Source organism: Panthera pardus, unplaced genomic scaffold, assembly GCF_024362965.1.
Source record: "Panthera pardus isolate Hobbes unplaced genomic scaffold, ASM2436296v1 HiC_scaffold_8, whole genome shotgun sequence".
In the NCBI taxonomy this organism is placed as follows: Eukaryota; Metazoa; Chordata; class Mammalia; order Carnivora; family Felidae; genus Panthera; species Panthera pardus.
This window is the reverse complement of record NW_026527013.1, coordinates 110,124,301-110,148,957: the sequence shown is the minus strand read 5'-3', so window position 1 is coordinate 110,148,957 and position 24,657 is coordinate 110,124,301. Positions and strand designations below refer to the sequence as shown.

Sequence of the window (24,657 nt, the reverse complement as noted above, 5' to 3'; positions counted from 1 at the left end):
AATAAATATGGTGGAAAGAATTATGGTAAACCAATATTTTTATTTTTATTTATTTATTTTTTTGGTAAACAGAAATTTCTATGCCTTTTTCTCCAGAACTGTTGAATGATCTTTGAAGAGGCTAAGAGGAACCTTGAGAAGGGTGGTTTGACCTAAGTTGTTTTTGTGTGGGTTATAGAAAAACTCAGTGAACAAAATGGCTAATGTTTTTGTTTGTTTGTTTGAGATGAGACTATTGAGGACTCAAAAAATATCACCAGAAAGGGACTGCCAGCTTTAATAGGATTTTCTGTTTCTTTACTAAAACTATAATTTGTTTGGAATTCACCTTCACTCTCACAAGTTTAAATGATCTGTGTGTTTTAAAACCATTTTTCTTGAGGAAGAGAAGTTTAACTTTTAATGACATGCATTATGCTTTGAAGTGTTTAAAATGGGCATTTTAGACATAAAGTCTATATGGTAAATTCTTAGATACACTGGGCCTATAGGTCTAAAAACCTGCTGCTGCTTTTAGTAAGGAAAGTCTTAGTATTCTATGCCAAAATGGTTTTATTGAAAGGATATTTATTTATTTATTTTATTTATATATTTAAAAAAAATTTTTTTTAACGTTTATTTTTGAGACAGAGAGAGACAGAGCATGAATGGGGGAGGGTCAGAGAGAGGGAGACACAGAATCTGAAACAGGCTCCAGGCTCTGAGCTGTCAGCACAGAGCCCGACGCGGGGCTCGAACTCACGGAGGACGAGATCATGACCTGAGCCACCCAGGCACCCTGAAAGGGTATTTATTTAACCTGATGTCATCACATTAGACTGATAAGGGAAATAAGTGTGATGTAGGCTTAAGAATAGAGGTAAAAGTCAAGGTGAATTTTGTATTTGGTTGTATTCAGTTATACCCTCTGGTTTAAGAAGAAAAAAGAAAAAAGTCCTAAAGTCTGCAGGCAGATTAGAGAAGTATTGTTAAAAAAGGAAACATAAAAAGTAAAAATATCTTCATCAGATCGTGGAATAAAAAGGAAAGTCATTTTTTAAGTTAAATATAGATAATACCTGTTTAGTCTTATTATATTTATAATCTTTTTAAAAGTCTTCTATTTATGCACTTTAATAATACACAATAATAAAGCCTGCAATATTTATTATATAATGAAGAGCTTAAAAAGTTAAATTGTGTATCAGAAAACAGAACCTAAATAGTTAGGTTTTTCTCAAACATTATTTGTTGAATTAGTCCTATTAATTACTAATTGCCACTATTAAGTAGTCCTCTTGTTTAAATAATCACATTTGTGTAGTGGAAAAGTGCAGAACACACATTAATAGATAATTCTGAAAAAACACATTTTTGTATTTTTATGTTAAATAGTAAAAAATGTATATAAATATTTTTTTCTATATTGATTCTTTGAGATCTGGTTAGTTGTGTCCTGTGATAACTCTTTAAAAACGTTGGTCACCCTATACCAAAGATGAGGCTTAATTCAGTTCTGTATATTTGAGATTATAGGAAAAAGTAAACTAAATGTGAAATGTTGTAATTTTCAAATTTGCATCTTCTTATTTCCTAGAAACTGAGTTTAGTCATCTTAGAGGGCAAATGAAAGGACAAAACTAGCTAACATCAGTTCCTCTCTAATATTTTTTTACAGACTTGAAGTTGTTTAGTTTTTTTGTTGTTTCAGGGGAAAACATACACACACCACCACACCACATCCTCTCATACACAGTCAACAAATAAGCACCCTCCCCTTCCTCCTCCAAAAAGCTCCAACCACCCTGCACCACCTACTTGGGTTTACTAATTATAATGTTGAATTAACAAGGGAACATTAGAAGTTGTATAGTCCTTTTCCTATACATTTATACTCTGTTGTTTACTTATTTGTAAACCTTTCTCTTTTTCTGTATTTATCCATTCTTTTCTTTAGATAATTCTATTGGATAGCATAAAGAAATTATTTAAACAATGCATTCTTGTTCTAGTTTTTTAAAAGTTAACATCCTTATCACTCATTTATTCTCCAGAGGCTTCAGAACTAAAAATTCAAGTTGACATGCCAAAGAAGACCATATTTCTAGTTTTTCAGCATTTTTTTCTTTCAATAAAGAAATTTTTCACATTGAACATCAGATTTTATATTTCTGTGGTGTATCTGTCATATTATGCACTTTAAAATGAAAGTCGTTGGAAGAAATTAACTTTTCATATTTTTGCCCTCCCATATCACACTGGGATTTTGCTACAGCGATATAAAGCCAAATTTAGGAAAAGGATAGTCTCTTTTAAAGGCAACTTAAAAGGACTGTTTCTAGTGTTAAATGATAAGTAAAAAATGGCTTATTGTTTTGACAGTCATTAAATAGACATCCAGGGCTACTGGATGTTAAACACTAATTCCTAATGACAGTGTTTCTTATGTGCTAGACACTGGGATTGTATGCCTTAGATAAATCTCTCATGGTTACATAATAATCGTAGGTGGTATTATATCCATTTTGCATATTGTGGAAATTAAGCCTATTGAGAGGGAACTTATTCAGCAAATGCCAGGATTTAAATCCATGTTTGTCTCCCATTCTGTATTACATTATGACAAGAAGGTTTGGTTCTTATTTCAGCCTTATTAAACATCACAGTGTTGTTTACAAAGCAAGGATTTTTTGCCAGTTACTTTCAATAATATGATTCCACTATGTAATTCTTCTATAAAGAATAAACTTGTATTTAGAAACGCAAAATGCCATTACTACTGTTATTTTTCTCTGTTTGTTAGGCATCTCCAAGAGTTACTGTTGATGATTATTTGGTAGCAAAATTAGCAGATACTTTGAATCATGAAGATCCAACCCCTGAAATCTTTGATGACATTCAAAGGAAGGTATATGTTGAGTTTATCATTCTTTCTTATAAAAAATATGTATTTCTTTGTACATGTAATTCAATTTTTCAAAGGTTATTGAAACATAAAAGTATAAATAACTAAAAAGGTGAGTAATAGAACTCAGATTTCTCAGTTACAAAAAGGATAATAGGCCAGTTTGTTCATTTAATTGACAAGTGAGGAAAATACTTATGTTGGGTTGGTATTTAAATCTAAAGGGCCAGATACATAGTCTTAGACTTTCATGAGTTGATATGTCAGTAACCTGATGTAATTTATTTTACTGTGATCCTGGAGCCTTTATGTGGGCTTGTTTCTTAGAATATAGTACTTCCTAGAACACTATATATAACCTGTCATGTGACTTGTGTTGCTGTAGGACCATTTTCAATGCAGTTTAGGTATTGGAGTGTCCCTTAGTTGTGAAATTAGTTGAGAAATCATTATTTGTGATAGAGGCTTATTGTTGATATCTATATATCTGTGATCTGTGATTCTTTATAGCAAGACCTCTGTCTAGCTTTTGGTGAAATCTTATTAGTGAAAATTAGTATATTATCTGTATTAATGGTGGAATATCTTAATTTATTTCAATAAGGTTTATGAATTGATGCTACGAGATGAAAGATTTTATCCTTCCTTCAGACAGAATGCACTTTATGTGCGCATGTTAGCCGAGCTGGATATGTTAAAAGATCCTAGTTTCAGAGGATCAGATGATGGTGATGGAGGTAAGGTGACACACATTGCACATGTGTGTGTGTTTGTGTGTGTGTGTGTGTGTGTGTGTGTGTGTGTGTACACATAACGTATTCCTACATATATTCTGTTGCCAAAACATGATCTTTAAAACAAGATAGAAAATACCTTGAAGCCCAATTATAAATTATATTTAAATCTATAAATGAATGACAAAGTTTAGTTACCTCACTAAATCAAAATGTTGAAAATTTAATAACAGATTAGAACATAGCTATAAAAGCCTTGGAGTCTTAAAAAATGTTTTCTTGAATTGTATCACCCAAATATTTTTTATGATAGTTTCCCTTTTGCTAATAACTAATAGTATTCATGATTAACAGGATTATTGAGAGGATTAAATGAGATAACAAGTAGTGATCCTGAGAGTGTACCATAATCCAAAGAGCATTGTTTTAAAAAAACAGTTTTTTTCCCTTTAATTATACCCTGCACAGTATAAGCTGGAAGAAGCTACAAAAGTCATTTGTTTCAACATTGAATTTTTTCAGATGAGGCTATTACCGCTGTGGCATAATGAGGAAAGCAGATTTTGAGAATCAGAATATTTAGATTTTACTCCTGTTCTGCTACTTAGTACCTCTGTGATGTTGGCCAAATACTTAATTTCTTTAAGCCTCATTTTTCTTAGTTGTAAATCTAGGATAAAATTTTTGCCATATTTTCAGAGTTATTATGATATCATTTGTCAGATTTAAGGGAAATTATGTATATGAGAATGATTTATAGACTAAAACACAAATACCAGTTTTTATCAGTAGTATATAAGCTGTTATTTTTTTTTTTTAATTTTTTTTTTTTCCAACGTTTTTTATTTATTTTTGGGACAGAGAGAGACAGAGCATGAACGGGGGAGGGGCAGAGAGAGAGAGGGAGACACAGAATCGGAAACAGGCTCCAGGCTCCGAGCCATCAGCCCAGAGCCTGACGCGGGGCTCAGAGCCTGACGCGGGGCTCAGAGCCTGACGCGGGGCTCAGAGCCTGACGCGGGGCTCGAACTCACGGACCCTGAGATCGTGACCTGGCTGAAGTCGGACGCTTAACCGACTGCGCCACCCAGGCGCCCCTAAGCTGTTATTTAAAAATAGTGGGAGAGGCAGCCTTTAGAGCACAAGTCTCCATATTGTGAGGCCCAGTGGCCATTTTACTTGTGATCCAATTCATTAGTACTTATTAAACTAATTAAATATATAAGATTTGATTTATTTCAATAAGGTTTGAAATTTGTCTATATAAGCAATGAAAATAAAAAGTAAATGGGAAAGATTTGACAAAGTAATTATTTTAAGAGAATGCTTAAAATTTTTAAAATTTTAATTTTTTAAAATTTAAAAATTTTTTTTTTTTTGAAGAGTACTTCTGTAGGAGCTAACCTCAAGTTTAGTTTATCTGTACTTACTGTCTGTTGAAAAATCTTTTACAAAGCTGCTGTGAATTTGCAAGTAGCAGCGCTATTTCCAGAAAGGACTATTAGAATTTTTTTTTGTCTATTTCAATTCCATCTACTTTAGAAATTTCTTAGTATTGTGAAGTGGATTTGCTATATGACCCAGAATGAAAGAAGATATGTTGAATCATAATCAGCTAATTGTATGTGCTTCTAAATGATATATAATTTAAAATGGCGATAGTAGCAATATATTCTGTGGGAGTAGTTTTTGATCCTATAGTGTAAGAACTTTTCCAAAGTCTTGTAAATTCACTTGTAGCTTTTATTCATAATCTCTTAAGTGCTAAAAACCATACCTTAACTTAAAACTGTATATGAATTTTACTTGGCCATACATTAATTTGTATTTTTAACAGAGTTGCATCTTAATGGATAACTTCGCGTGTTCAGATATAGAATAAAAAACTGAGGGAAAGACATTAATTTTAATAATGTATAATTGACTTAGCTCTCTAACATTACTGTTTAAAAATAATTTTAGTTGCTTTTTAATTAAATGGCATTGTATATGAAGTTTTATATATCTTGTTTTATTAGTGAGATATTTAGGAACCTAGGGTTGCAATGTTTTTGAGCCAAATCTACCAAGAATAAGTGGAAATAATAGCTATATTAATAATCTATTTATTCTTCACAGGAAAGAAAAGTTTTATTTGTAATATGTCTTAATCCAGTAAAAACTAACAAAATACTTGAGACCTTTCTTAATGGACTTCACTCTGCAGTGTTTTCCTCATATTTACACTGTATCAGACAACTTCATATGATAATGGGAAAATAAAATATTTAATAATTGTTTTCCTATACATGAACACCTTTTTTTGGTATATGTTTTAGATGGGGCAACTTAGGTACATAAATATTTTCACTGAAATACCTGGCTTGGAAAACCATGAGGCTTAAGGAAACAGGTGTTTGGGAGTACCGTACCACAGTTTTCTGTGCTCTTTTGTTAATAAGTCTTTGCTTTGGTGACTTTCATTCTTAGCGTTTTAACCTTAGATAAAACAACTCTTTCCAAAATGTTATTAATGTATACTAAGTTGAATTTTCCCTCCCACAGAATCTTTTAATGGGTCTCCTACAGGAAGCATAAATTTGGTAAGTACTCTTAGGGTGCCTTAATTATTAAAGTGGCTTGAAAATATTATAAAAGGTGAGCCATAACATACATAAATAAATGATATATTAGAAGCTCTCAGATCATGCTTTAATATTTTAAGAAGTTACTTGCTTTAAAAGAAATGTTAAATTCACATATAAGAGCCTCTGAAATTTATTTTCACTTATAAGAGTGTGCTTAAGTCACACCTGCATAATTCAGTTGTATTTGATAAAAAATCGATTTCATATTTTCATTCCCAATATTTAGTATTTTGAAGTGACTTTGAACAGTGGTGTTTTGAATAGTAAACTTGTGACATATAAATGTGTACATTGAAATTCGCTCTTTCTTTTTGTGTGTAGAAGAGAAATATAAAATTAGGATATCTGAAAAATTCCAGATATTTCTAATAGTGTACACTGTAACAAATTCAGGTTTTTGTATATATAGAAAAAAAAGCTTAAAGCCTTATAGTAAATTAAGCAACTTTATCTTACGATTACAGGTTTAAGAATGACATATTTTTTAACATATAAGCTGTCATTGGCATTTTATACATTCATAGTAAAGTGTGAAATAATGAACATTTCAGTTCTTTTATATATCCATCCTTGGCATGAATAACTTACTTCATAAAATGTTGCTAGGAAGAAATATTATCTTCTATGAAAGTTTCAGTGCAATGTTTATGGGGGTGGTTAGGGAGAGATTGTTTCCTTTGTTTTTCATTCTAGCTACACTACTTTCATACTTTTTGTAATAGCTAAATGGTCTAGAGGTCCATTATCTTATGTTGTCTTCTGTATTACTAAAATGACCATATTGAGTGTTTTATTACTCTATAAATTACATAACCTTTAACAAAATACCAAGGCAGTCAGCTATAGTGTTATGTCAGAGGTGGTGTAACATTTAGAATATTTTCCTAAGTCATTTGGTATCACTACCATTTTTTTGTTGTACTCCATAGCCTTATAACGAGAAGGAATAACTCCCAGAGCATGAAGAAAGTATTAGTAATAATGTTCATTATATAGAAAAAATGCCTAAATGCAATGAAACTTTTCCTTCATTTGAAATTTCAGGTATTCATATTTGTAGTGTTTGTATAAATGTGTGAACACTAGTAACAAATACTTGTTTCCTTTATTCCATATTTGGAATAAATGCTTTTTCAAATAAGTTTCTTTATCACATAGTGATAGAAACCAGAACACTATCTTGATTGACAAAGGTCACACTTGAGGTTGATGACTTGACGTATTTTGTTATTCACTTAATTTTATTAAATTTGAGCTTTTAAGTAGGTGGAGTCTTTTGGATTCTTTTTAAATATATAGACAATTTTTTAAATTACTATTTTTTTAGGAAGAGAGTGTGTGTGAGTGGGGGAGAGGGGGGAGAAGGAAAGCAGGGAAGAGAGAGAGAGAGAGAGAGAGAGAGAGAGAGAGAGAGAGAGAGAGAGAGAGAGAATATCTTAGGCAGGCTCCATGATCAGCAGGGAGCCTGATCCCAGGACCCAAAGTCAAGAGTCAGGGGCTCAACTGACTGCACCACCCAGGAATCCCAATATATAGATAAATGTTAGCGGATAGCTCCATTTTAAAAATAGCTTGAAGTTTGTAAAATAGGTCATAATAGTTTTTTCCCATATAATAAGCAAAGAAAATATTTATTTGTATTGATTTACTCATTTTTCAATTGAGATTGGCACATGAATTGTAAACATTTCTAGCAGGGACATCATAGTTGTATGGGTTATCATAGTAAATCTGAATTTTCAGTTTTTGACTTAGCATAGTAGTTTAAAAAAGGATCTTCTTTTTTTGCCAAAGATTCAAGAATCTTAACCCAAGGATCACTGAACAAAAACTATGTTTTATTTCAGGGCAGCATTAGTGTACTTGTTTTGATCATAGTTTTCTTTTACTAAATAGTACTTATAATTCTAAATCAGACTGTAATTAATATTATTTCATCACTTGTAATTTTATATAGTCTCCTTGATATTTACATTTGCATTATACCTGTGACTAGTGTTTAAGAGATGTTTCAATAGATTATTTCATCATATTTAATGAAAATAATACTTATTAATTGTATATTTTAGGTGTACTAAAAAGACATTTATGTACAAAGTTCTATAACAACTTCTGGGTTGCATAGTATAAGATGCTAACATGTTTAAAGTAAGTAGCATTTAGCTGTTGAAATGTTACCTACAAGGAAAGGTTAATCATAATAATAATGATAGTAATTAACAACAATAATACTTTTTGAAAAACAATTGTTATATATTCTCTGTGATAGTTTGTAATTGGAAGAAGATCGTAGTAGATAACAATCTGAATTTTGTAGAAAATTCTATTTTCTTTGAAGCTTTTTCATATAAAAGTAATATTAAAACAAAGGTTATATTTCTAACAAGATATTTGACTATTGGTCATATGACCACTTAAATAAGTGGATTCTTTTTTTCTTTTCAAAGCATTATAATTTACTTTATAAACTGACAAAATTGTAGAGCAAGTATTATGCCATTACATCATGGGGAAAACTGAGGTACAAGAAAGAACAGTTGATTTGGCTAAAGTCTCTTAGGGTATCACTGGAGAAGCCCCATTTTAACTAAATGATTCACCTTCTTGACTTGACCAGGGGAATGCTGTGGATTATTTGTGTGGAATTATCATATTTTGCTTCTCTTAATCAGTCTTCAGTAGATAAATTTTGGCCTTCTCCTTAGAATGCAATTGCCTTAATTTAAATGGCTTTGTGTAACATGTATGGCTGCATTTAAGTCATTTAACTGACTCTTTAGTAGTATTGGTAATATCATGTTAAGACTTCGGAGTTCATTCAGATACTGTGGTTTTTAAAGTGTAAGATCTCTGAACCATATAATGTCTGTGTGTCAAGAAGTCCCCAAGACCATTTTGATGTTCAGTGATTACTAAGAGGACTCACAGGGCTCAGCATAGTCATGCTTATAGATAGGATTTATTATAGACAAAGGATATAAAGCAAAATCAAAAGGAAAAGGCTCATGGGACAAAGTCCAGAGGAAACCAGATACAAGTTTCCAAGAATCCTCTCCCATGGAAACCTCATGGGACATACTTAATTCTCCCAGCAGTGAAAGTGACAACACATATGAAATGCTGGTACTAAGAAAGCCCATCTGAGACTAAGTGACCAAGGTTTTCATTGGAAGCCGGTCACATAGGCAAACTTCTGGTTAGTGTATACTAAAATTCAAGACTCCCAAAAGGAAAGCGGGTGTTCAACATAAACCACATTGTTTATACAAACAGGTTAGGTACAATGAATGACTTTTAGCAGTTAGGCAGTGGTGGGAACCTTCCCACCAATTGTCATCCAAGGGCCAGGCTTGTAAGCAGTCCTTTCTGAGGAGAGCAATTTCAAGTTAATTCTTTTTTGTTGCTGTTTATTTTTCTCCAGCTTTACTGAGTTATAACTGACATAAAACATTATATAAGTTGAATACATACAACATATTGATTTGATAATTACATAATGGTTACTACCATAAGGTTAGCTAACCCCTCTATCACATCACATAGTTACCATTTTTATATTAAGAACATATAAGATTTACCTTCAGTAATTTCAAGTACATAATATGGTGTTATTATTATTATTATTATTATTATTATTATTATTATTATTATCACTACTACTACTACAATAAATATAATTGACTCAAGGTAACTCTTTCCTGCAGTCTATCATGATGTGATTATGTTCCCTTCTAGGTATGTGTGGGTGTATGTATCTGAGGCAAAAAAGTTTTAAATTTAAACCCAAAGGCCATAGTTAAAAAAGATTCATTTTGAATCACTCAGTAATGATTTTTGTGCAATTATTTTTCAAAATTATTTGAAATCTGTCTTAGAGTCTGGATTCACTTCATACAGATCACAATAATAGATAACTTTTTGTGTTAGGCAGTCTTACTAAATGTTTTACATGTCTTCTTATTTAATCCTTATGTAACCAATGTGTAGGTACTATTATTCTCATGTTAGATAAGGAATCTAAAATTATTTCTAAATTAATAAATAATAAGGAATTGGTTCTAGTACATTTTAAAAAATTGAAATGTTAAGAATATGTCTACTGATTTTTTCCATATTTTTTTCTTGCCATGTATTGAATATAATCAAGAAGTAGCAAGTGCGGATAAGCAATGAAGGAAGAAATAATCTGATGTACTAAGTTGATTTCCGAATTTCTTTGTTTTATAGTTTTTTTAATTGTGGATTTTCTCTATCCTGTTCATATAAATAGAGAGGATTATTGTTGGGGGAGGGATACAAATAATATAAAGATTACATGGGGCAAAGATGGGTAAGGCATATGTGACATAAAATGCTTTAACACTTTTTTTCCTATAAAATTAAAAATGTATACATTTATTTATTTATTTTTTTTTCCAAGTCGTTAGATGACCTTTCAAATGTATCTTCTGATGACTCAGTACAACTTCATGCTTACATTTCAGACACTGGTAAGAGACTTTGTGGTACAATTATTGCTTAAAAATTATTGATTATTATTACACCTGGATTATTTTCCACATATATTTTTACAAACCATTTTTCTGTTCTATAGTCGTATTTTTAAGTTACATGTTTTTCTGCATTGTTTTTTGTTAACTTCTAAAATGTTTATTGTGTATATGGTTTGATATATACTTTGTATCATGTTTGATGATACCTTATATGTATGTTAGAATATACTTATATATCTTCCTTCTCTAAGGTTGTTACTGTTAACACTTGGAAAAGCTTAAATTCTAAGCATTTTGTCATAGCTAATAAACTTGAAACCCAGTCTTTTCCTCTTGTTTGTGTCTAGCTGATAACTGTCTGCAGAATTCTTAAGAAATCACTTGGGGTAGATTTTAGCTCAATCTTTTTCATAATGCAGAGTCAGACTAGATAACTGGGTTAATGAAACTTTGGTATAGGAGCTTACAGAAGTTTAAGGAATGCTTGGATAAGGTGAGAAACCTCTAAAATTTTGTGACTCAGTCAGCATACATGCAAAATGGTTAGTGAACTGAGGAAAAAAATCAATTTACATCATTGCCACTGGGTTATTAGATAATGCCAATGAGTAGTAGGTAATGGTGGTTTACTTGTCCAGCCTCTCACTAGATTACAGGATTATGTCTGTCAGATTACATTTGAAATATTACCATATTGAGGTATCTCAGTTCAATTTCGTGCTTACGTTTTAGGTACTAAAAAGAGATCTTACAGTACCAATGCAGTTTAAAAGATAATTTACATCTTTTTTTTTTTTTTTTTTTTTTTTTTTTTTTAAGATCTCTGTTTTCTTTTGCTTCTCACTGGAGCTAGAATCTCATTTTGCACTGTGTTACCTGCCATATTTCTGAAATAAGTTATTTATAATTGCTGTCTAAGTTGTTCTTTTATCCTTTACAGTTAGTTGGTGCATACACTACCTGCTCTTAAGGGTCATTGGATGACACCTTTGTCAATAAAACCAGAAGTTTTGTTGCTTTTCCTTCTAGCTTTTGTTATAGTTGTTTCACTGTTGTTTCAATTTTCCTTCCTGAAATGTAAAATTCTTTTTAAAAGTCTCTCTTTTCTTTGTTGGTTTGTCTTCCAAATGGGAGGATATTTCCAAACTGCAAATATTCGGTATTTGTCCTTATTTCTTTCTTGAGGACCTTATACTTTATGTCTCAAGGAAGATACTCATGTTCATGTTTCTTTTGTAGATCTTTCTTTTCTCTAAACATTCTGATTTTCTAGCTCCTTTATCCATTTACTTAAAAGTATTTATTAGCTTCTTAAAATGTATGGAAGCACTAAAAGCATTTTTAATAAATTGTTATTTCTGTCAGACAAACTTAAGTATAAATACTAAAGAGGCAACATAATATAGTTGTTAAGAGCATAACTTTTTTCCCATTTGCGTGGGTTCAAGTCCCAGCTCTGCCACCTAATGGTTGGGTGAACCTGGCAAGCTCCTTAACTTCTGTGATCCATAAAATGGATCAATAATAATGTGTACCTCACAGAGCTGTTCTGAGACTAATTAATTACATTAGTAATTACGTGAGTAGCCATTATATATTAGTGTTTGTTCAATAAATATTTTACCAGTTAGACTTCATAGTCTCTGAGTCTAGATTTTATGTTTTTAACATCTTATTACAGGAAGTAGAACGTAGATTCTAGTGAAGTGCTTCTCAAGGAGTGATCCATGGGCTACTGAACACTTCTCTTTGTGTAATCTTTAAAATCTACTAGCTAAATTCAGCAATGTACTTAGTGATGAGAGCTTGATTTACATTCTGGTCTAGTTCCTTATCTCATTCTGGATTAGTGACACATAGCTTGTACATCACCTGCCATAAGTAACATTGTCTTAATGAAAGCAAAACCTATTTCCACTGTAATATCTCACCGTCATCTTATAATAAATATATGCAGCCTCATTATCTGTTTTTAAAATCAAATTACCTTTTTGTCTTCTGCACAACCTATTCTTCCTATTGTTCATGCACCCGAGTCATGAGCTCCTCTGCCTGTCAATTTGTGAGAAATCTTTTTTAGAATGCTTTCTTAACATTCTTCCCTTTATTTCTTTTCTATTCCATCCTAGTCTTGCTCTTGTTAACTTCTAGTTGGTTATGATTTGTTGCCTAATAGGCTTCTGCTTTCTGTTTTCTTTCACCAAACCTCTCTTGAACACAACAGATAAAACTGTTGCCTCATTGCCGTGCTAACTCTGTTGAGTGGTGCTGGTTCTATAACAGGATGAAAAAGTTCGGTGTAGTTTGTTCTGCACAGGTCTCTGTGAGAAGGATCATTGGAAGAAGTGAACAGTGGATAATAAATAATGTTACAGAGAGCTAAAGTCTCAGAGAGTGAAGCAACCAAAGTCTATCCCTAATCTTATATTTTGACAAATCAGGAAATTGATATTAGATAAAAAGGGAACAAAGGGCAATTCTGAGTAGACAGTGCAAATCTTAGAAAAATGTTGATGAAAGCCTAAAAGAGGTTTCTGTCCAAACTGCATTTGCCAGTTTGGATTTTTAGCGTTCATGCTATTAAAATAATTTAGTAAGATGCTATGCAAACCCTTCTGGGCCTAATTATATACAAAATACAAAATATTTAGTCAGCCACTATTTCCCCTCACAATTATGGATTAATGTAATCTATTATTAGAAGAGCAATTTATACTTGTGGGCCAAGTGGTAGTATAAAGTGCTATTGGAAATCCTGCCTTCCACGCATAGAAAGGCTGAAAACAGTAAAATAAAAATAGCTACAGGGAGAAATGTACAGGTGCCATAGGCCATGACGAAAAATAAATTTAGGAAAGCAAAGTGGAGTTGAAGCCAGGGAGCTCACAGGAGCATAAACATTTCTATCTTGATTTTATTTTTTTTTTATTTTAATCAAAAAAGATTTTTTTTTTTTTTTATTTTAGAGAGTGAGCGAGTAGGGGAGAAGGGCAAAGGGAGAGAGAGAGAGGGAGAGAGGGAGTGAGTCTAAGCAGGCTCTGTACTTAGCATGGAGCCCCATGTGGGGCTCAATTTCACGACTCTGGGATCATGACCTGAGCTGAAACTGAGCCACTCGGGCACCCCTGCTATTTTGATTTTTGAGAGCATTTTCATGTCTCTCAAATTTAGAAGTGGCAGGATGAGCTAAGGCCATAGTAAGCTGGAACCTAGTACTTCACATGAAGCCCAGAGTAACCAAGGGTGGCTTAATAGGAACGAGGAACTAGAAAAACTTAGCCTGGTGTCAAGAGAATAAAACAAAGAATGCCAAGATCATGTCTGGAAATGGTACCCACAAGAAATTGAAAGCCCGTCTTGATTCCCAGCGTGGGTGTGTCTAGATATAGCCATCCTCAAGTGATTGTGTACCACAGGGTCTCCTAGCCTGAGGGGATATTAAAAACACTCGTAGAGATAAAAGCTAAGGCAAGAATGCAACACTTTGTCAAAAGAACCAAAATAAAATCATAGAAAAAAATACTGTAATTGAGACTGAGGTCAGTGGATGGATTAAGAATCAGACCAGATATAGATGACTAGAGACTCAAAACTTGTAGAGACCTGAAGAAACGATCTAGAATACAACACTAGAAGGAGGAAAGAAACTGGAAAATAGGAAAGAAAATTAGAGAAAATGATTCACAACAAATGTCTTAAGTTTAGTACAAAATCGGAACAGGTTTTGAGTTTACCTCACTAGGATGCTGTGTAGGAAAATGTCTTTAAAAAAAAAAAAATCTCCAGAATGAACTACATTTATAAATTTTTGATAATTGTAAACAGTAAAGAGACTTGCCAGAAGTCCATGAATTGTAGTTCTTGGCTTTTGCTTTGTGTTTGGTGGGAGAGATATTAATTGAAATACAATTGAATAGTGAAAGCTAGTATCAAAGGTTGTTATTTTATATCTGTTACTTTTCTTTTATTAAATATGTAGAGAATAATGTTACATTATGAGGCAGTAGTGTGGTGTCATACTAAGAATAGGTACAAGCTCTTGAGGAAGTGAGTCGAAGTAGGTAGGTATCACTGTGTGGCTAGTAGTGTCATCATAAACTTATAATGTGAATGTGAGTCCAGAGGATGAGAGTCTTTTATCCTTTGGTGACATCCTTTTGTCTCAGTCTGTCATTTCAAATTCTTCTTCACTTCATGTTCTTTTGTTTGTTTTTGTTCTTCATCTTCCTCTTCTGTGTGTGTTTTGCTCCTCTTCATTTTGTTTGAAATGACTAGTATATGCTGACTATGACCCATATGCTGTGGCAGGCGTTTGTAATGATCATGGCAAGACGTACGCGTTATATGCTATCACTGTTCACCGGCGTGGTCTTAACAGCGAGGAGATGTGGAAAACCTATCGCCGTTACAGCGACTTTCATGACTTCCACATGAGGATCACTGAACAGGTAATCCTCCACTGAATGTACATTTTCGAGTTTGTGCATTTTTTGTTGTTTCCTAATTTGATGTTTGATTCTAAATAGCTCTGAGGATGCTAAGATAATGAGCAGAGCCAAAGGAAGTAAGGTAAGAATTTTTGTATAGTCAGCATAATGTTAGAATGATTAGGAGCATTTAACCAGTAAATCAGTCTTAAACCAGTTATAACCATTGTAGACTAGTGACAAAATATCAGTGGTCTGCTTTGGAAAATTATAATGAATGTATCTTTCTAACTGTGTGTGTGTGTGTGTGTGTTTGTGTGTGTGTGTTTGTGTGTGTGTTGTGCTTTGCAAGAGGTTTTTGGGATTTAGGTTTGGTTTAAGATATGGAGGAGTATCACTGTAGGGCATTTTGTGTTTTTATTTTGGACAATATAATCCAGAGCTATAGTTAAATAGTATCCTTACCCAATAGTGTAACAGTTAAATCCTTGGTCTATTAAGTTGTTTTAAGAACCACAACCTAAATTAAGTTTAACATTAGCCAATTAATGTTTTAACTCTTACTAAATACATCCCTCTTGTTTTATAGAAGTATGTGGACGCTTAAAGACAACAAATGTAAATGAATTATTTCTCTATTTTACTTTTTATTAAATACTTTTTTCCTTAACTTAAAAAAAAAATAGATCATCATCACATGAATTGGAATATGTGATCTATGGAATGTAACTTTTGAGAATCTGTGATTTCATTCAAAGTTTTTTAACTATACATGCTGGTTTTAAACCAGTAAAAATACTGATAATTAATGGTGACATCTGAATGGACAGAAGCTTTGAAATGACATTGTATTATTTGACTAATCAGAAAATATCTTTTTTCAGTTAAGATAATGGAAAAAATATGGTTGGCACCATGATCATTTCATTAAAATACTCTGTGAATAGAGTGAGATAAACAATTAATAGCTTAAAAGTGATTAAAACCAGATTAGGGTTGACTCCAGAAGCCCATATGAAAAATACTATTTTAAATTATATTCATAAGGAAATTAACAACTTTGGACATGTCTCTTCTTCTGTTTTTGTTGTCTTGGTTTGTTTCTTCAGCTTAGATTGATTTTTTTGCAGAGGTGAAAGAATTTTCTGTCCCACATTGATGAAATAATTGCTTTAATTTTATAAATATTACCTATTTTAGAGTCTAAAATCCCACAGCTTATATTATCTGTCTTCCCATCCTCATATATCAACCAAACCTGATAAATTTTAAAATAATTTGAATTGCTAAGTAGTTTTATTTACTTGGAAATCAATGGGAATTTGGAATAATGTGAAATTTTCTTTGTTTGAATAGTGTTAACTTTTTACTATTAAGAGGAATAATAACTGCATAATTTAAATATTCTAGGCAAGGACTGTAAATATCATGTTTATGTTTACATGTTGACAATTATAAGTGAAGAACATACTTTAAAAAAAAAACAAAACCTTTATTAATAGAACAGTCCATACAGAAATTTCCTTTTACAATACAGCAAAAATTCAATGAAATTAATAAAGTGAATTCATTTTTATTTTTTATTACTTTTTTTTTTTTTTAACATTTATTTATTTGAGAGACAGAGCACAAATGGGGGAGCGGCAGAGAGAGAAGAAGACAGAATCTGAAGCGGGCTCCAGGCTGTTAGCTGTCAGCTGTCAGCACAGAGCCTGATGCAGGGCTTGAATCCACAAACTGTGAGATCTTGACCTGAGCCAAAGTCGGTTAACAACTGAGCTACCCAGGTGCCCCAAGAGAAGTCATTTGTAAAAGGGCTCATTGCAGGCAAAGTGCATGTGTTTTGACTTTGTGTTTCTTATCAAGTCACAGTAGTGTATGATTACTTAGATTGCTCACAGAGCTTAAGAATTTAAAAACAAAGCTTCTAAGTGAAAATGTAGCTTTAAGGAAAATGCTGAACATTTGTAAATAAGACCCAGGCTATTCGCCTTTTAGCTCTGCCTTATCTATATTTTTTTTTAATTTTTTTTTTTTTTTTACATTTATTTATTTTTGAGACAGAGAGAGACAGCATGAACGGGGGAGGGTCAGAGAGAGGGAGACACAGAATCTGAAACAGGCTCCAGGCTCTGAGCTGTCAGCACAGAGCCCGACGCGGGGCTCGAACTCACGGACCGCGAGATCATGACCTGAGCCAAAGTCGGCCGCTTAACCGACTGAGCCACCCAGGCGCCCCTGTCTTATCTATATTTTTAAACTCAAATCTCTCATAAAACAGCAGAAGAAAAATGCAGTGATTCATAGTAATTCATCAGTTGGTAACAGTACAACCTATTGACACAAATAAATTTTAACTCCATAGAGCTCTTCAAGTGTTAACATTATTTTAAAACAGATTTTGTTTTCTTAACTTTGTGATGTAAGCTTTTCCAGTCTAAATATACTATCATTTTCTTTACAGATGTTTTTAGGCTCATTGGATGTTTTATTGATAAAGATTTATAAAATTGAAAGAAAATAATTAATATTAAATATCACGTTATTTTAGAAATGGCCTGAACTATGCATTTATTTATTCAGCATATATATATATATATATATATATATATATATATATATATATATATATATATATATATACATACACACACACTGAGTTTTTTCTGTGTGCCTGGTACTGTTCTCAGTGCTCAGAATACAACAGTGAGCAAGACAGACCTAGTCTTTGCCTCTGGGAGCCTACATTCTAGTAGACACTGCAATTGTATTATATTGAGTGAATTGTATATTAGCACAGATAAAATACTAGTGATTTAAATATTAAGTATGCTTTAAGGTAACTGAGTAAAAGTATTTATGTGCTTGGATATAAACAAATTTTGAATCCTTGTAACGTTTAAAAAATATTTTAAAAATATTTAAAAAATAATGGGGGGCACCTGGCTGGCTCAGTCATTAAGTGACCAACTTCAGCTCAGGTCATGATCTCACCATTCATGGGTTTGAGCCTCATGTCAGGCTCTGTGCTGACAGCTCAGAGCTTGGAACCTGCTTCAGATTCTGTGTCTCCCTCTCTCTCTGCTGCTTTCCCATTCACACTCTGTCTGTCTCTCAAAAATAAATATTAAAAAAAAAAATACATTCATGAATTTTTGCAGAGAGAATTATATTACCTTTTAGGGAATGGGCTCCCTTTACCTTGTATTTAAATATAATCTTTAAAATACCACGATTATAGTAAGTTTAATTAGAGTATAAAATTTCCCCATTTTTCTTTTTATAATAGCAATATTTGAGAAAACTATCAGTCCTATATTCTTCTGTTCTAGACAGTTTAAAAAGGAGTTTGATAATCTTGGCTTTAAGAAAATAACTATTTTTGTGGCATTTAATTTATTTCTTTTTATTAACAACATTTAATAATTTAAAGTTTCTGAAATTAAAAAAATTTCTTTTTAATGTTTATTTTTGACAGAGAGAGAGAGAGCAAGTAGAGGAGGGGCAGAGAGAGAGGTAGACACAGAATCTGAATCAGGCTCCAGACTCAGCCGTCAGCACAGAGCTCGATGTGATGCTTGAACTCACAAACCACAAGGTCATAACCTGAGCTGAAGTCAGACACTTAACCAACTGAGCCTCTCAGGCACCCCCAAAATAAATTGTTGTTTTATTGCATACTGTTATTCCCTTGATGTATTAATTTGCCAGGGCTATCATAACAAAATATCATAGACTAAGTGGCTTAAACAATAAAAATAATTTTCTTGCAGTTCTGGAGGTTAGAAGTCCAACATCAAGGTGTTGGTAAATTTGTTTTTTTCCTGAAATATCTCTCTTTGGCTGTCAAATGGATGCCTTTCTTAATATGGCCTCACATGGCCTTTTCTGTGTGTGCTCACGTCCCTGGTGTCTCTTTTCTCTTTGCGTGTTCAGATTTCCTCCTCTTATAATGATACCAGTCATATTAGATTACACCCACCCTGAGGGCTTTGTTTTACTTAATTCCCTCTCTGAAGTCCCTGTCTGCATATATAACCCCATTCTGAAGTACTAGGGGTTAAAGACTCAGCATCTGAACTTGGGAGCGCAGTACACTTCACCCATAACGTACTTGTAATAGTAGAATAAAGTATGTATTCTGTAAAATTAAATCAGTAGTTTCGGAGAGGTGGGTGGCCAACATGGCTGAGACGTAGGGGAATCTGTACTTCCCATGTCTCTCAAACAAAGAAGGGCTGAAGCCAAAGGACTTTGAACCCCAAGAGTCTGGGAGGAAAAGAAACTAAGTTTACCAGGGAGAAACCAGGACAACCTGAGGGGCCATAGGGCTATTTCAAGGAAAAAATTAAACCACACCTGGTGGAGGGTCCAAAACATCATTACGAGTAGGGAAATAAAATAACCAAAGTCACAACAACAGAGAGAAAGTAACACTCTCCACAAAACACTTCCTGAAGGGCCAGACCCTGGACAGTGTATGACCCCCTTTAACATAGCAGTGCTCGCAGATGTAGAGCACACATGACAAGCTTTTAAAACTCATAAGGGACAGAAAACTAGCCAAAATAATGCAATGGAAGAATTCTCATCAAATTCCAGGAAGAAATGACAGCTAAAAAATTGATCAAAACAGATACAAGCAACATAACTGAACAAGACTTTAGGAATCTATTGCCACAGAGATCAAGAGTTATCATGAATTTAAAAAGTGCTATAATGAGGTGCAAAATAAAATGGAGGTGGCCACAGTGTGAACTGAAGAGACAGAAAGGGAGAATAGGTGAATTAGAAGATAAAATTATGGAAAAAGAGAAAAAAAATCTAGGATTATGAGGGGAGAATTAGAGAACTAAGTGATTCAATGAAACGGAACAATGACTGTATCATAGGAATTCCAGAAGAAGAGAGAGAAAGGGGCTGAAGGTGTTACAAACAAATCGTAACTGAGAATGTCCCAATGTGGGGAAGGAAACAGGCATTGAAATCCAAGAGGCACAGAGAACTCCCTTCAGACGTAACTTGAATCAATCTTCTGCACCACATATCATAGGGAAACTGGCAAAATACAAGGATAAAGAGAGGATTCTGATAAACAAGCCTTAACATACAAGGGTAGACACATAAGGGTAGTAGCAGACCTATCCACTGAAAGTTGGCAGACCAGAAAGGAGTGGCAGGAAATTTTCAGTGTGTGAACAGGAAAAATATGCAGCCAAGAATCCTTTGTCCAGCAAGCCTGTCATTCAGAATAGAAGGAGAGAAAGATTTTCCCAAACAAAAACTGAAAGAATTCATCACCAATAAACCAGCCGTACAAGAGATCCTAAAGGGGATTCTGTGAGTGAAATGTTGCAAGGACCACAAAGTACCAGAGACATCACTACAAGCATGAAACCTGCAGATAACACAATGACTCTAAACGCATATCTTTAAATAATAACACTGAATGCAAGTGTACTAAATGCTGCAATCAAAAGACATAGCGTATCAGAATGGATAAAGAAACAAGACCCATCTATTTGCTGTCTACAAGAGACTCATTTTAGATCTGAGGACACCTTCAGATTGAAAGTGAGGGGATGGAGAGCTATCTATCATCCTAGTGAAAATCAAAAGAAAGCTGGAGTAGCCATACTTATATCAGACAAACTGGACTTTAAAAAAGGTTGTAACGAGAGATGAAGGGCATTATATAATAATCACTGGGTCTATCCATCAGGAAGAGCTAACAATTATAAATGTCTATGCACCGAATTCAGGAGCACCCAAATATGTAAAACAATTAATCACAAACATAAGCAACCTTATTGATAAGAATGTGGTAATTGCAGGGGACTTTAATACTCCACTTACAGCACTGGACAGATCATCTAGACAGAGAATCTGTAAAGAAACAATGGCCCTGAACGATACATTGGACCAGATGGACTTGACAGATACATTTAGAACTCTGTATCCCAAAGCAGCAGAATATACTTTCTTCTCGAGTGCACATGGCACATTCTCCAAGACAGACCACATAATGGGTCACAAAACAGCCCTCAGTAAATATAAAAGAATTGAGATCATACCATGCGCACTTTGAGATCTCAATGCTAGGAAACTTGAAATCAACCCGAGGAAAAAGTCTGGAAAACCTACAGAAGCATGGAGGTTAAAGAACATCCTGCTAAAGAACGAATAGGTCAACCAGGCAATTAGAGAAGAAATTAAAAAATATATGGAAACAAATGCAAATGAAAATACAACAATCCAAACCCTTTTGGATGCAGCAAAAGCAGTCCTAAGAGGAAAATACATTGCAATCCAGGCCCATCTTGAGAAATAAGAAAGATCCCAAATACAGAATCTATCAGCACACCTAAAGGAACTAGAAGCAGAACAACAAAGACACCCCAAACCTAGCAGAAGAAGAGAAATAATAAAGATCAGAGCAGAAATGAACAATATAGAATCACAAAAACAAAACAAAACAGTAGAACAGATCAATTAAACCAAGAGTTGGTTTTTTGAAAAGATAAACATAATTAATAAACCTCTAGCCAGGCTTCGGAAAAAGAAAAGAGAGAGGACCCAAATAGATAAAATCACAATTGAAAATGGATTTATTACACCCAATCCCTTAGAAATACAAGCAATTACCAAGGAATACTATGAAAAATTATATGCCAACAAACCGGACAACCTGGAAGAAATTGGACAAATTCCTAAACACCCATACAGTACCAAAACTCAAGCAGGAAGAAATAGAAAATTTGAACAGGCCCATAACTAGTGAAGAAATTGAATCACTTACCAAAAATCTCCTAACAAATAAGAGTCCTGGACCAGATGACTTCCAAGGGGAATTCTACCAGACATTTAAAGCATAGTTAATATCTGCTTTATTATATTTTATATATTATATATTATATATATAATTATATATAATTTAATAATATATATAATATTATAATATATATATTATTAATATCTGCTAATATTCTCAAGCTGTTCCAAAAAATAGAAATGGAAGGAAAGCTTCCTGACTCATTCTATGAAGCCAGCATTACTTTGATTCCCAAACCAGACAGAGACCCCATAAAAAAGGAGACCTACAGGCCAATATCCCGGATGAATATGGATGCAAAGATTCTCAACAAGATACTAGCAAATCGAATTCAACAGCATATAAAAAGAATTACCATGATCAAGTGGGATTCATTCCTGGGCTGCAGGGCTGGTTCAACATTCACAAATCAATCAATGTGATACATCACATTAATAAAAGAAAAGAACCATATCATTCTGTCAATAGATGCAAAAAAGTATTTGACAAAATACAGCATCCTTTCTTGATAAAAATCGTCAAGAAAGTCGGGATAGAAACATCATAAAAGCCATTTATGCTGGGGTGCCTGGGTGGCTCGGTTGGGCGACCGACTTCGGCTCAGGTCACAATCTTGCAGTCTGTGAGTTCAAGCCCCATGTTGGGCTCTGTGCTGACAGCTCAGAGCCTGGAGCCTGCTTCAGATTCTGTGTCTCCCCCTCTCTCTACCCCTCCCCTGCTCACGCTCTGTGTCTCTCAATAATAAATAAATGTTAAAGAAAAAAAATTTAAAAACATTTATGAAAAGCCCACAGCTAATATCATCCTCAGTGGGGAAAACTGAGAGCTTTTCCCCTGAGATCAGGAACGTGACAGGGATGTCCACTCTCACCACTGTTGTTTAACATAGTGTTGGAAGTCCTAACATCAACAATCAGACAACAAAATGCAAAGGCATCAAAATTGGGAAAGATGAAGTCAAACTTTTCACCTTTCGCAGACAACATGATACTCTATGTGGAAAACCTGACAGATTCCACCAAAAGTCTGCTAGAACTGATACCATGAATTCAGCAAAGTCTCAGGGTACAAAATCAATGTACAGAAATTGGTTGCATTTTTATACACCCGTAATTAAGCAACAGAAAGAGAAATAAAGACACTGATCCCATTTACAGTTGCACCAAGAACCATAGAATACCTTGGAATAAACCTAACCAAAGATGTAAAAGATCTGTATGCTGAAAACTATAGAAAGCTTATGAAGGAAATTGAAGAAGACACAAAGAAATGGGAAAACATTCCATCCTCATGGATTGGAAGAATAAATATTGTTAAAATGTCAATACTACCCAAAGCAATCTACACATTCAGTGCAATCCCAATCAAAATTGCACCAGCATTCTTTTCAAAGCTAGAACAATCCTAAGATTTGTATGGATCCACAAAAGACCCCAAATAGACAAAGTAATATTGAAGAGGAAAACCAAAGTGGGAGGCATCACAATCCCAGACTTTAGCCTCTACTACAAAGCTGTTATCATCAAGACCATATAGTATTGGCACAAAAACAGACACATAGACCAGTGGAATAGAATAGAAACTCCAGAATTGGACCCACAAATGTATGGCTAACTAATCTTTGACAAAGCAGCAAAGAGTGTCCAATGGAAAAAAGACAGCCTCTTTAGCAAATAATGCTGGGAGAACTGGACAGCAACATGGAGAAGAATGAAACTAGACCACTTCCTTGCACCATACACAAAAATAAACTGAAAATGGATAAAGGACCTAAATGTGAGACAGGAAATCATCAAAACCGTAGAGGAGAAAGCAGGAAAAAACCTCTTTTATCTTAGCCACTGCAGGTTCTTACTCGAGACATCTCCAAAGGTAAGGGAATTAAAAGCAAAAATGAACTGTTGGGACCTCATGACGATAAAAAGCTTCTGCACTGCAAGAGAAACAGTCAACAAAACTAAAAGGCAACTGACAGAATGGGAAAAGATATTTGGAAATGACATACCGGATAAAGGGCTGGTATCCAAAATCTATAAAGAGCTCATCAAACTCCACACCCGAAAAACAAATAATCCAGTGAAGAAATGGGCAGAAGACATGAATAGAGTCTTTTCCAAAGAAGACATCCAGATGGTCAACAGACACATGAAAAGGTGCTCAGCGTCGCTCTTCATCAGGGAAATACAAATCAAAACCACACTGAGAGTCAGAGTGGCTAAAATGAACAAATCAGGAGACTATAGATGCTGGCGAGTATGTGGAGAAATGGGAACCCTCTTGCACTGTTGGTGGGAATGCAAACTGGTGCAGCCGCTCTGGAAAACAGTGTGGAGTTTCCTCAAAAAATTAAAAATAGATCTACCCTATGACCCAGCAATAGCACTGCTAGGAATTTACCCAAGGGATACAGGAGTGCTGATGCATAGGGACACATATACCCTCATGTTTATAGCAGCACTTTCAACAATAGCTAAATTAGAGAAAGAGCCTAAATGTCCATCAGCTGACGAACAGATAAAGAAGATGTGGTTTATATGTATAATGGAATACTATGTAGCAATGAGAAAGAATGAAATATGGCCTTTTGTAGCAATGTGGATGGAACCGGAGAGTGTTATCCTAAGTGAAATAAATCACGCAGAGAAAGATACCATATGTTT

The 24,657-nt window shown here is 33.8% G+C and overlaps 1 protein-coding gene across 3 annotated transcripts in view; it reads left to right on the top strand.

The window, feature by feature from the left end:
- SNX13 (sorting nexin 13) overlaps positions 1–24,657 on the top strand; it is a 141,295-nt gene that overhangs the window by 89,354 nt on the left and 27,284 nt on the right. For all 3 annotated transcript variants that reach the window (XM_019443529.2, XM_019443527.2, XM_019443528.2), the window contains 5 exons: positions 2,783–2,887; positions 3,489–3,621; positions 6,163–6,200; positions 10,666–10,735; positions 15,047–15,186. In XM_019443529.2, the coding sequence (XP_019299074.1) occupies positions 2,783–2,887; positions 3,489–3,621; positions 6,163–6,200; positions 10,666–10,735; positions 15,047–15,186 (486 nt within the window). The remainder of the gene's footprint in view (positions 1–2,782; positions 2,888–3,488; positions 3,622–6,162; positions 6,201–10,665; positions 10,736–15,046; positions 15,187–24,657) is intronic.